The sequence below is a fragment of the Hippoglossus hippoglossus genome, chromosome 14 (assembly GCF_009819705.1).
Source record: "Hippoglossus hippoglossus isolate fHipHip1 chromosome 14, fHipHip1.pri, whole genome shotgun sequence".
Classification (NCBI taxonomy): Eukaryota; Metazoa; Chordata; class Actinopteri; order Pleuronectiformes; family Pleuronectidae; genus Hippoglossus; species Hippoglossus hippoglossus.
In genome coordinates this window covers 19829811-19844379 of record NC_047164.1, presented here as the reverse complement: position 1 = coordinate 19844379, position 14569 = coordinate 19829811, and the positions used below count along the sequence as shown (strand labels likewise).

At 39.3% G+C, this 14569-nt stretch overlaps 1 protein-coding gene across 3 annotated transcripts in view; it reads right to left on the bottom strand.

Moving 5' to 3' along the window:
• The window catches only part of LOC117774102 (vacuole membrane protein 1-like), a 61086-nt gene that overhangs the window by 24053 nt on the left and 22464 nt on the right, over window positions 1-14569 (bottom strand). For 2 of the 3 annotated variants that reach the window (XM_034606211.1, XM_034606212.1), the window contains 3 exons: window positions 11139-11273; window positions 1062-1142; window positions 577-693 (listed from right to left, as the gene is read on the bottom strand). In XM_034606211.1, coding sequence (XP_034462102.1) covers window positions 577-693; window positions 1062-1142; window positions 11139-11273 — 333 coding nt within the window. The remainder of the gene's footprint in view (window positions 1-576; window positions 694-1061; window positions 1143-11138; window positions 11274-14569) is intronic. The other variant, XM_034606210.1, reaches the window with a different exon arrangement.

The window sequence follows — 14569 nt, the reverse complement described above, 5'->3', positions numbered from 1 at the left end:
CCATAAATTCGGAGTCTGACCAGTCTACTGTACAATGAACTGGGGCTGCTGCTGCTGCAGTCACAAAATGGTTGACTCCCCCAACAATGCCGGCACAAAATGGCCTCCTTACTACCAGCTGAGTACAGTAACAGAGAGTGTGTGCATGAGTGTGATTCACTATTTAACACACCCGTCTCTCTAGACAACAATAAACATGTACCCAAACCTTAAACCTCCACACAAATTCATTTCGCAAGTACTGCCTCTTGAGAGGTGTCACACTCTGCTTTACCATCTCTAATAATCGACAGTATATTTCTGAACAGCCGAGGCATTATTCATAAGCATTTGTATAATTTGACTGCAGCTCACCTGAGTGTGTGTGCATGAGTGTGATTCACTATTTAACACACCCGTCTCTCTAGACAACAATAAACATGTACCCAAACCTTAAACCTCCACACAAATTCATTTCGCAAGTACTGCCTCGTGAGAGGTGTCACACTCTGCTTTACCATCTCTAATAATCGACAGTATATTTCTGAACAGCCGAGGCATTATTCATAAGATTTGTATAATTTGACTGCAGCTCACCTGAATGTGCATTTTGAAAACTGCTTTCCCAATGAGTGTTGCACCAAAAAATGTCCAGAACGGGACCAGAAAGTGTCCACATGTTATTCCTGCCAAGTCAAACAAGGGATTTGGAATCTGTATTAAACGACAAAATACATGATGAGACTTAATATAATATAAATGAAAAGACAAAATAATGCAGAGAAAATATATGAAACAACACATGCATGAAACAATGTAATGCTATACTGAGTATTTTTCTCTTTTTTTACTTCTGTATTCTCCCTATGTACCTACATATACACCTACTTAAGGTTACTGATAGTACCATGAGAATATATGATACTTTTCCAATATAACATTTATTTTTGTGATAATGTTTTGGCAAAAAAATTAAGAACTGTAATTTTCAATATACGGTCTATGTGGTTAGGAAAATTATTAAACCTGATAAACAATTGAAGAATATTTATCAGAAAAAAGTTAAGTAAGGTTTTACTTACAGAGGCACAGGCCAGAATCCCCAGGAATCCAACTTGATGGATGAGTTTCTGAACTGCTGCTTTTCCTCTGCTGGCAAAGTCCTGAAAAAAAGAAAAAAGTGAGAGAAATATGTGATGAGACGTTCACCGGAGACTTGATGTTTAGTCACACACATACATAATTATTACAGAAAATGTGTCGTAGACTTCAGGACAGAACTCAGGCCTCTTTTTTACAAAATGAGAATGAGAATATAATGGTTCTTTTAAAATTATTATATTTCACACACATACTCTCTTTATAAATGCTTTACTGAGTTTGACAGTTTAAAAGATTATTAATTATCTATATTTGATATCATTAATTTACAGGAAATTTCAGACTAATAAGTAAAAATGAGCAATGAAAAGGTGAAGTTTTTTTCAGTGTTTTTTTTAAGCATGCATGTGGACATGTAAGGGAATATCACCGAGGTGTGTGAAATAAGTGTGTGTATCAAGCTCCAGTGTTGTTTTTGAATGGAAGTTTAATCATTGCTTGGAAACCCATTAAAACATCATGCTAAAACAAATTAAGAATTTAGAATAATATCTTGACTTGTGATAACATTGAAATGTCAAAGATCTGCTTTTAAGAATCCTCCCTCATCTCTGAATGTGAAAGTTTTCTGTGTATTTACAACTTACTGTGTGTGCATTGATATTGAATATTTCCATTTTGTATCTAAAAACATGTTGTTGTTCAAATGAAACGAAAAATGAAGGAATAATCTATTTTTTTCATTTTTGCTTGTTTCTAAATTAATTCAAAGGAGCAGCAGCGGCAACAAGAGGGTTTTCTTTCTCCTGCTTTCAGCAAGAAGTTTGTTTCAATTATTTCAAAAGCAAGCAACAGACAAACCAAATAATTACACCTTTAGAAACTAGATATATTGCAGTGCAAACTGTTTAGAGCTTGAAACTTTATATTTTTAATACATTATGCCTCAGAGTGATATTTCTTCAGCAAATCTTACAGTTTGAGTTTCTAAACCTTTCCAAGTTCAGGTGCTTGATTTTAAATGATAAATATGTAAAAAAATCTGAACTTATGCATGCTCTTTAAAATATTTTTAAGTTTTTATTCTAATTCGTAGTTTAATCATGTTAAATAAATGTGAAAAGTATGTGTGATGAGAACATCTCAGTAGGGAAAAGTTGGCTAATTTTATTTTACATGTATCACAAAGAATATTAACTAATCTAATAACAAACTACTTCTTAGAAGGAAAATGTATTTATTTGAATATCTGAATGTAAAATGTAGGTATGTTTTCTTTCTGATCTTATGACACAAATATCTCCAAGTTCCCAGTGGATATTCACAGATTCACCTGCCACACTTTCTACAAGAAATACAAGACTTATCTCTTAAAAATGCTTCTTCGTTCTAAGCTATAAATTCCGAACTAGATTTTAAATGTTTGTACCTTAACACCAGAGTACGTTATCAATTCCATTGTCTCTGGGAACATGAGAACGAGACAACACTTTGGTCATTCCAGTGACTCACAAATTCTTACTTTTTTCTGCTCAACAAAAGCCTCTTTTCCAAGCAATGACAGACTTTTCCCTAATATACATTTTCTGGAAGGAGGAGGATTTACTTCAACTAGTTCTGGGAATAAAGCAGGAATGCAGAGGTGCCCCCTGATCTAAGACGCTTTATATTTTCGGAGGACACAATATCTTGGTAAACTATACAATGATTGCTTCCACTATGCTAAATTTGCCATTGTAAAATTAAATCCATCTTTGATTTGTAAAGAATTTCCTACTCTCAACTCTTAAATCTAAAATAAAATAAACTGAGAATGTGTAATTCTCTTAAAAAACCACTACGAGGTTTTAAACTTCTTGTTTATATGTTAATAAATAGATCTTTTAGCAGCAGGGAAAAAAGATTTTACTGCCAAAGCTGGACAATGACATTCATTCTTAATTTTTCCTAGATTTATCTGAGCTTTTCTTAGAGTTCTTACCTGTTTAATCATGAAAAAAACTAAGATCATACTTTGTTAGAAACATTAAGGGAATGATTGTTGTACTTTCTTATTTTTTTATGGGCAGCTTGTTTTTCTTGGGTTTTACTTAATATTCCAAAGTAAATCTTTGTCTGTTTATGTATTCTTACACAGAAAAATGTATAGATTAGAATATTTTTGAGCACAATACAAAATGTCAGTTTCTTAATCTAAATTATTTATAATATATTGTTCATTTGCTACATGAAATCATATCGATTATTTACATTGACATAACTATTTTGTGTCTTTTACATTAAACTTGAAATTCCCTGCTTATTTGCAACCAAAATATCTTTATGTAAAAGAAATAACATAATTCATTAATTACTGCAACTGTACATCTTTATAATGACATGAAGGCTTTTGTTCTAAAGTGAGACACACAATTGAAAGAAAATACATATGTGGACATTATTATATTGGGAATCATTACCTCAAGGCTTTTTCTTTCTTTAATTACTTCAATAATGATTTTATACTGTTTCTTGATGTTTTTCATGTTGCAAAATGTTACAAAATGCATGTATTACATTTTAGAATGAAACCCCTAAAACAATTAGAGTTCAATGGGCAGTGTTTAACTGTTTTAAATCAAAATATCCTAAATGAATGTGTAACATATATGAAAACATAACTTTCTTAACAAAATCAAGTGACAAAAGTCTAGAGAAAAACAAAAAAGAGTTTCATTAGAAAAGACCAGAAAAAATGGGTTTTCTTTTGGAAAGTGAGGCCTCTGTTTTTAAAACACCACATTAATTCAATACGAAAAGGAAAATCAGGAGGGGGCTGGCAAAGCATGATCATACCTAATATGGTCATCAGCACCAGTACAGTCCTGATGACATTCTTTATGGGGTGCAACCCAGTGGACAGGAAATTTGAGAGACATGGGAGGTCGCCTAATATGGTGATGGTGGGGGGGGCGAAGGGACATAGAATCTGATTGGTTCATGATTTGAATTTTTGCCTCCCCTGATGTCCAATCATGATAGTTTCTACTTGGAGGAGCCTGTAGTTTTAATTCTAGCCCGACCCCATGTGTACATGCATGCATGCGTGTGTGTGTGTGCGTGTGTGTGCGTGTGTGTGCGTGTGTGTGTGTGAGTTGTTCAGATGGTAGGAAACAGGGAGGGAAGGAATGTGTATTGCTAGTTTACAGCTGAACCACTGACTGGACCAGGGACACCTGACGACCGCTGGTGTTGTAGCACAAACAGAACCCTGCAGAACCGATCATCGCCGTGGACACCACATGAGAATCCCATTCATTTTCTGACATCATGACACGTACATTGTTTACATTGGTTTATTGTAGTTGAGCTTCTGGCTCGTGCAGTGAGGGCGAGCATGAAAATATCACTGCAGTGTGAACAAAGGTTTCCTGAGGAGATGAGGGGAGGGAGTGTGTACTCGCGCGCGCGCATGTGAACTTGTGACACTGATTTACTACAGTTGAACTATGTACTTGGGACACTCTAGTCTGCGTTTCTGGACTGGGGAAGTGCCTATCTTGGATGGCTCGGGTTCAGACATCCAGTCTGTTGTTGGCGGCTTATGGAAAATCACCATCTTTGCCAGGCAGCTTGCCAAGGGCTGCCTGCCGCCACCCTAGCCCCCACCCCTCCTCCACCCCCACCAGTGGTGGCCTGTAGGGCTGGGTTTAGCTGCAATTACATTTGATAAGATCTCGCCAAGGGAGCGTCATTAAAAATATGGAGGTTTTGGTTCCAGGTTTGGCTGCTCAGCACAGATGCTTTACTCAGCAGTCTGCACAGTCACCCCACGTGGAGCCAACATCTGAATACCACTATCATTTGATCTGATATAGGTCTGTTTTTTCTCTCTATCCCTAATGGTTAGATTATTTGATTCCTCAATTAAGAAGGAAATGATAGAGCTTATCAAAAATCACATTTTACCGTTTTTTACCCATTTTACCGGATGTGCGCCATAATGTAATGGGTTCTTCCCTGGCACATTCTTCATCCCTCCAATAGGTTGGTGCAAATCTTAGTACTATTTTGTTTGATTCTACTGAGAAACAAACTAATTATAGCCTCCTTGGCCGATGTTATGAGGAATAGTAGGATATTTGAAATGAGATTAGAACTGTGTCACCAGGACAATGAATTTAACAATGGCTTTTGGTCCACATGTACAGGAAATGGCCTGTATTTAAATTTGTGAGGCATAACAGTCATTTCTATGATAGTTTGAATATTTGTGGTTACAGTTGCCAGGTGATGACAGTTATGAGAAACATCTACAAAGAAAAACCTAAGAGAAGAGTTTTTTTGACCCAAAGTATTCAAAATCTATCTAAAGCATTACTATATTTTTTATAGTATATCCTACTAAATAATAAAACAGGATAGATTGCAATTATTCGCTTGTAAAAAAAGTTTGATTTTCTCAAGTGGATCATTGTATGATGTGATAGGGTGTTTATTTTGGATTTGAAGGTTTCTTCATTAAAAGTGGAATTTTCATTGTAAAAACGTTGGCAAAGCAAACACTTTGTTTCCAGTAGACGTCGGTACTGATGGGGTACAGAGTTCGAACATAGAACATAGCAGGCAGTGACACGGCACCCGTCTCCATGTGGAAAAAAGTGTCAGACAAGGAAAAATCTATGCATAGCCTATACACAAGTCAACACCCACGCACATTTTTTCTCTCCCTCTCTCTGTTTTCTTTTTTTCTCAATGAAAGTCTTTCACACAGAAGACACACATCTCCGGACTGGCCGTGAGCCCCCCAACACGAAGACGGTTAAAGTTCATCTCATTAACTCCTGACAAGCCCGCGCCTGCGCCCGCTCTCTCTGCCACATGAAGTGGAGTGATTAAGGAGTCCTGACGCATTCAGAGCTACAGTCCTCTTTCAAGAAAAAGAAAAGATAGGGGCTACGAAACACAAAAACACACACGCACACACACACACAGACAAAAAAAATGCACCCCTGAGTCCACGTTGACAAATTCTTTAACAAGCTGTGGTTAAAGGGAAGCTGGTTTTACTCTGACTCACCCCCTCCTTTCAAACAGTTTACTGGAAATAAAGAGGGAGGAGGAGGGAGGGGGCACTTTCAGAGAAGTCACGTGACGGGGCCGGGCAAACCACAGCACAGAGAGCCTTTGAGTGCAGTAGGCCAGGGGGAAAGGCAGGCATACGCCCAGCGCAGATGGCCCTGATTTGAGTTACAGGAGATACGATCCTGGGAGTTGGCAATCAAGAATTCACAGCCTGTTAACCCTTTCCGTTACAAGCGGAGGTTACAAGCGGAGGTTACAGGCGGAGGTTACAAGCAGTCATGGACTTGATCCATGCAGGATGTTTCGAGACTGTCTGCGTCGATACTGAAGAATTTCTCTCCAGCACACAGAGTACTCGTGTACTGAGCAAAAGATTTAAGAGGGGGAAAAAAAGCTGATGTTCATGACATCAGCGTCTGGAGCCGTTAGAAAAGGCATGACTTCATTATTCTTGAATAGCTCTGTTGAATGAATGAGAAAAAAAACCCGGAGTGCTCTGGTGCTGCGCATCACGTGCATTTGTGGCAGGAAGTTGGCACACGCAGGCTGAGAGAAATACCACAGGGTTTAAGTCAAACTGCTGGCACCTACAAACCTCTGTGACTTGAGCCGAGGGGACGTAGTCAGCATATTAATCCAGCTCTGTTGCTACAGGGTGGAGAGAGTCCATGTGTGTTTGTGTGTGTTTTAGCCGTGGGGGTGGGGGTGTTAAATTGGGGGTCACATCCTTGATGACAAAATTAAACCATTTCCTGCAAAGCACAACAATATCCAGTGATAGCCCAGTTTCTCCAATCCCAATGGAGTAGGTTTCCTCTTTGATCTACTACAATTCATTTTCAGCTTTCAATCAAAAACTCCGGTGGATGAATGCCTCCATGTTCAGCTTAAAAGTTGTAAAAAGGTTAGAAGGTGGAAACGTGAAAATCAGAGGTGTTGCGGGATCTCCTTCAGTGAAAGATGGAACCCTTAGAACATCCGACTGACGGTAAAAAGCTCTGGCGAGAGAAAAAACAGTTTCCGTACGCGGCAGGTCCTCGATGGTGCAAGCTACCTGCCTCCAGATGCTGACCAATCACACGAGCACATTACATACATACACATGGCTGCCAGACATCATCAGAGAGAGCGAGCGAGAGAGAGAGCAATGCACAGCGGGAGGCGAGCAGTGCGTGAGAAAGAATAAGAGCATAGGAAGAGAGGACAGAAAATGAAACAATGTCAGAGAGAGAGCAAGACTAGGCTGTGTACTGAGACAGCAGCATGCAGCGTCACTTCCAATCTGCACTCGCATGGATGCGAGACAAATAGCCGATGCTCCTCCTGCATAGCGCTGTTAATTTGTTTGGGAAAGGACACGCGGGAACTCTTCAATGCTGAGAAGGTCATTTAGACTATCTCTCCTCTTCCCTGGGCTGCCTGTTTGTCTTTTCACTTCCACTGTCTCTGCTCTTTTCTCACAGTTTCGGTGGGAAGTACCACTTTATCAGTACGTGATGTCAGAGCTGTGCTGTGAACACCAAAGTTACTGTTGGTATATTTCAGGGGAAATATATTACAACTGGCCAATAGCCAAGTTCATACTCGAAACAAATAGGGGGCAGCATATAACAAGAAAGTTGGGGTGGCAAACCCTATTGTATGAGAAACAGGAAAATGCCCTCTTTAGTCTCTCCTGCCACCCCCACTTACACTGTGCCACGGTCGGACCGACCATCAGGCATACCGGCCGCTGCATGGGTAGGCTGTCGAAAAGAATCGAGAATATTTTTTCCTGGCCCTCTTTGTGACACTAAAGAGCGTGTATCAAAAGTGGGCTCACTGGCCACTCACAAACAAGTTCTAAACCTCTCCCTCACGTAGAGCCACCTTTATCTTGTTGACATGTTGCATGTATAAAGTAGTATAACTGGGATGGACTGGGATTAGATGGTTAGCATACTAATGTCAGAAGATGTTTTAGCAACTAAATAAATAGGCGTCAATATACATAGACTTAATGTCAAAATGTATTTCTTCAAATTCTGCTGATAAGCTGTTATCAGTTATTTTTGAATATTTTAAATTAAAATACATTGCCCAATTTAACTATGCTTTCATGGAAAAACTGATTGATAAAGCACATGTGAGTCACTGCTTCTAGGGACTTGAATTGTTTATTGAATGATTTATCATGAAAAAAGATTTTTCATTCTAAGATCATTTTGTACCCTACAAATCTTATTAAGGATGGTGTAACAAGGTGTTTCAGACATTTTTTTTATAGATACAGAAAAGGCATTGGACAGTGAGTTTGTGACATCAGACCTATTCACCTATTGTGGAGGAGACAGACAAAAATGTTTATGTATGTGGCCATGCCAAAGGCAAAATACATGCATTGACATCGGTAATAGTGGGTCAAAATTTTATCCCAATAAGGATTTTCTGCCACTAGAATGGAATGCAGTAACTCATTTGTGATATCTACTTTTGTCCAGGAGTTCCTATAGAGGTTGATGTGGGAGAGAAGGCAGTGATATAAACAAATGACTGGTTAAACAATGAAAAGTTCGACAAATTCAAGTAATTTTCATGCATTCTTGAATCGGGATACGAAAAAGCAAAATCAGTTCTTGTGAAATACACAGTAACTATTTCATATTTTAGGTGACCTTCCCAGGAGAGATGCCAACGGGCTTCCGTAGTCATGCTTGAGGAACACTGATTAGGTGTGGCAATACAGGGAATCTTCTTGTACTTCATGGATTTCAACACGTAACATCATTGGTATTGATGAGCGATTTGCTCTGATTCAAGAACACTTGCTTCCATAAATTTGTTACTTTCAACAACACTGGAAACAAGGGAAATGCTGCCTGCCAATTTATACACTTGCTCAGAACAAATGTCGTTCATTTGTTATAACTGTTCATTGACATTTTTAATTAAACAAGATGTTGAAAAAGAATGTAAAACAAACAGAAAAATAACATGATTGGTGGTCCGCCCACCACTTCAGTAAAAAGGGGGTGGGTCTCTCCTAAACCAATTAAACGTGCTCTACCCTCTCACCTGATCCTAAACTGTAAATTTGTTGTAAAACTTACAGAAAGACATTATCGTGATATTTTGAATAAAAACCTTTCTGCCAATAAAGTTCGAGGAACAACTCATCCACAGATATAGTGAGGTAACAATGATAACCTTTTTATATTGTAATACCGTTTTATAATGACATCATCATGTCATGTTACCATATGATGATGACTGACTGGTAATCTGAATAAACTGTAGATTGTGTCACTAATCTTATTGGTTGAAAAAGTTAATTTAATACTTCACTATATGACATCATGGTGACACGATGACATCATTCCTACCAAATGATCACAAATTAGTTTAAATAAGCCTGTGTCTACAGACATATGCAAATATACATGGAAATGCTATACTTGAAGTCAGTTTCTGACTTTGTGACATAACTTATCATATGACATCATATGATGGGGAATAATTTCTTAATTAAAATACGTTTTAGATTGTAACTAATTATTTATATATATATACAGTATCTTGGAAAATTAGTTTTTTGGACCATGTTTTTATTGACCATGACTCATCAGTTCAAAAGGTGAATCATCTGGAGATACCTTCCCAATAAATATTACCACCAAGTTTTGTGAAAACCCATCCTTGTGTTGTTGAGTTATTTTGTACCCACACATACACACACATGGAAAATAATCCAATACCCTGCTTCTGCACAGGGTGAAGATATTTGTTAATGGGACTCATAAAGTTGTGTTTTGTTATTTCACATACACACAGAAACATGGCCTAGATAGATAACCAGAGGCATTCATTGCAGGCATTTTCTCCTTTTGTAGTTGAATTATCAAAGAAAGCATGATAGTAATGAATGATTCATATCACAGCATGGTTGAGCTGTTACTAATCCTGTGTTCAGGCTGAAAAGTGAAATGCACATTGTAAACAAACAGAAACATTCCTCTGAATCACTCAGTAATCCCTCGAATTTCTGGGATACCCTCAACCAGGGGATTTATTTGCTAACTTGCTGGGACTGTCTGCTATAGTTTATTTGCAAATGCAGGAGTCAGTGAGCCTGTTGTAAAGTTCAAAACCATTTATGGAGGCAGTTGTCTCAGTGCACTTGACCTGTCTGACTGTTTGACCCACACTGCTGGAGAGAGAAGAGCATTCCTGTGTCAGGACAGGCAGTTCTGACGAAAAGCCTTTTACAAAACCACACACGTATTTCCCCCCCAATTCTCTTCCTTCATTCATAATCACAAGAGGTAGGAAAATAAATATTTACAATGAGCTGTTAGGCATTGTTGAAACATTTGCAGGGATGTTTGATATGAAAACATATTTTTTAACAAGCATAGCTGTTCTCTGAGTCAAGACGTGTGTTGCACCGCTGGGATATGGTCAGTGGTCAAGATACACTCACACACACACACACTTGCACTTCTGTCTTTGAAAGGACACTGACATGCATGATGCATTCCCTCGCCCCTTACCCAAAACTAACTTTAACCATCACAACTAAATGCCCAACCCACACCATTTCCCAAAGCCTAACTCTTAATTCTAATTCTAACCATGACCCTAAAACTCTTCACCATGAAAGCCCTTTAAAGTTGTGGTGAGGACTGACCAAAATGTGTTCCCTTTCCCAAAATATCCTAATTTTGCAAGGTCTATTACTTTGTAACTCTCACAAAGACAGAGGCGCACACAGACAAAAACACACACACATAGTCGCACAGTGCGAGGTGGTAAATTTGGCACACCAGATTTACACTTTGGGGGAATTAAGGGGCAATAATTGATTTAGTTCAAGGAACAAGCACAGAATTGCAGAGCAGGGAGGTGAGAATGCAGGTAAAAGGAAAAGTTGGATGAGTGTTGTGGGGTAGCGGGTGAGAAGGGTCAGATAGAAGAGGGTAATGAGGATGAAGGCTGAGCTGGGGAAGATGTGTCACCTGTGCAGAGTGGGTCTGGTCCAGAATCTCCTTGAACGTCTGGTAATCCTCATCATCAGGGTCAACGCTGGAGAGCCGCGCAGCCCTGGCCATGAAGTAGGGAGGAAGCTCTCCTATAGCGGTACCTGCACCCTGCTCTCACACACACATACACACATACACACACAGACACACACACACACACACACACACACACACACACACACACACACACACACACACACACACACACACACACACACACACACACACACACACACACACACACACACACACACACACACACACACACACACACCACGGAGATGGTTAATTATTGCGGCTCAGCTATTGGTGTATATAATACTCGCTGACGTGATGTTCTTTCAAGTATTGTTTTGGCAACACAGACTTTTGTCCGGTCTTGCCAATAAATCTGAATCAAACATAGTTTTGAAAAAGACAGAGAGATGTTAGTTGTTGCAAGTTGTTTATTTGTATCTACTTTAATTAAATTGTATTCAGATGCGGTGGTAGATATTGCTTGTATCTTTTAATAAAATCAAGTAAATAGGGTGCGTTCATGGAGCAAAATAAAAATATCAACTGACCAAAGGAGCTTGCACTGCTTGATGTCTGGGATTGTGTGATCGATGTGCTGAATGGGATTAAGACAGAATGATTTAATGATCTAAGAGAACGAAAATCCCACAGATGATTACAAAATGACACGGACACATAAAATACAAGCCAAGGGTGTCACCTCTATATAACACATCAACACACTGCACTCTTCTAAATTACTTTGGACATGCGAAATACAGCGTTTCTTAACAATCTAAGAAGTGCTAACGAGCCCAGCTGAGGTCTAAAGCAACCAAAATACCAATATCTAACAGCCAAAAGCAGCTTGTACCTATAAAGCTCTGGAGCCCGTGTGATTGAGGGAGGCTTAACAGGAAAAAAGCGGAAGTGATTTGAGGGGAAATAAATCCTCAGCACTTGGTCGGGTTCAACAAGTTCATACTGCCAAAACATGAGGATGAAGAGGAGGGTGGGGGAGTGAGGGGTAAGGGCTACAGACTTAATTAACACAATGAAAACAGCCGCCAAGAAATGCAGTGTTTTTGGAGTTGCTCACAGCTCATTACTTTAATGTTTCCAGGCACAGGGGGAGAGTAGGGTCGCAACAGGGGGATAATAGAAGCTGCTGTGGATTTAGTTAGTGTAAGTTAAAATCACAGGTGACATGTCTATGATTTCAAGCCCCGATACTTTCCAAAAGTCCTGCAGTTTACAGACAGGAACTGGAAAAAAAAGCTCCAGCTCTGAAATCTCCCTCTCTCTCAGAAGAACATAACTGACTAATCACAGCCACATTACCTCCATGTAGCTGGATGGTTGAGCCAGGAGATGATTAGTGGGTAGTTAGCAACCATGGCAGCGACAACAAGCCCAAACAATCATTCTCAGGAGGCGGCGCTAACCCAAAACCTGGCAGACTGCATCTTTAATCTGGACACCCTATTCTCTTGTTAACACTGCACTCTTTGATGAAATCTGCCAGTTTTCTTTCTCATAATGGAGACGTGCCTTAATCTCCCTGGCAGCTGCTCCATTCAATAGCTCTGCCTCCGTTTGTGAGACTGCATGCGCCTCTGTGTGTGTGCGTGTGTGTGTGTGTGTGTCTGTTTTGTGCACGGTGCAGTGAAACACATCCACCTGCACTGTGGCGTCGTTTGAAGTGGAGCACTTCAGGGAGCGGCAGTAGTGGACAGAGAGGTTTCAAGAGGTAACAGAAGAACACACAGACAGAGGAGGAAAGAGAAAGGAGAGGAGGAGAGGAGGCAGTGGTGGTGGTTATGGCTGGGAGGGGGAATGTCATGTCTCATCACCAGTGGGAGGCCGACAGAAGGAGGGGGAATGTTGGCAGGGGTGCTTTGAAATCGTGGGCGCAACAGGTGTCTCCAACTGTAGAGCTGACAAGCCTCAGCCGAGGCCATGCCAGGCTGGGGTTACAGGGGTGTAGTGGTGACGAGTCCAGAGGGATTAGGTGGCACACACACCCACAAACACAGACTCCTATATCATACATCAGAGCACGGTGCTGCTGCTGCTGGGGCTGACGCTGGGCTCAGAGGAAATGTGACTCCAGTAAATCAAGCATACAAACTTTTTTTTACATGCAGGCTTACACACACACACACACACACACACACAGCAGATGGGGTGTAGATATATAAGACAGGGTGTGTCTTTATAACAGCATGTGCATCATTATTTTAAGGGGTGAACGGTGTGGATCATAATATCAGGTTATTCTTTATTACAGTATTATATAATATAATTCTATCACATATGTACGTGTGTCTGTTTCTAATTTTGCATTTGTGAGCATGTATAAATATGTGTGCAACATATATTTGTTTACTGTATATACATAGTGTAATGTCTGTACCTGACATGTAATTACACCAGCTGCAATGTCTAGTAATTATTAAATTACAAGATTAGTGCACAGAAGTCATTACTATATTATTGTATGACTGCTCCATCTATTGCAGCAACAATTTTACAAGGTCATAGTACCATCATTTTATTTTATTCTATTATAATTTTATTATTTTACACATTTCTACGTTATTTGTAAAACACAATTTCACTCAACTTAAATTTTTATACACACTTTTTTTATTACTTTTTCCTCCTTTTAATCTTTCTCCTTTTGCTTGAAATTGCTTCAAACTGTGCTTTCAGATTGATTTCTTTTAATTTTGTCTCTGTTTTGTTTTTAAAGTCCCTGTACAGTACCTCTGTGCCTATAAAATGTGCTTTATTAATAAAACTGCCTTGCCTTGCCTTCCTCAGTACTCATAGGTTAAACCCATCTTTAAACTCTGCCTTCATGTCGCTTACTTTTAAAACAATACCAGCTGCACTGTTGTGGATGGTAAGAATTGAATCTTAAATCCTAAATTAAATCATATTTAGTTTGGAAAGTTTATCCAACTCTATTGCAGAAGTTTCCATAAATGTGTTGCACTTGTAGGTTGCTTTGCTTTCACCTTCTGTCCAGTCCAACCAGTCTGTCTTCACACTTTACTTGCTTTTTTCTCAACATTATGATATTAATGTACTGCAAGTATTATCTCATTGATGCATCAGAGGATGTAGAACCAGTTTTTTTTTTTATTTCAATAAAAACTGGAAACATGGGGGTGTTTTAAAACCTTTGACCGGTAGTCTATGTGTGTATAGTTAATGTATTAGAAAAGTAAGGAAGCCTAAAGGCCAATCATAGTACACAACGGGTGGTGCAAAGCCTGTCTGGTTCCTGTAACACCCCCAGTAATGAAGAAGTAGCTGAGGAACTGTGTTTCCCCTTCACCTCAGCACCTTCCACATTCTGCAGAACAGGGAAACAGATAATAGAACGATTTCAAACTCAAACC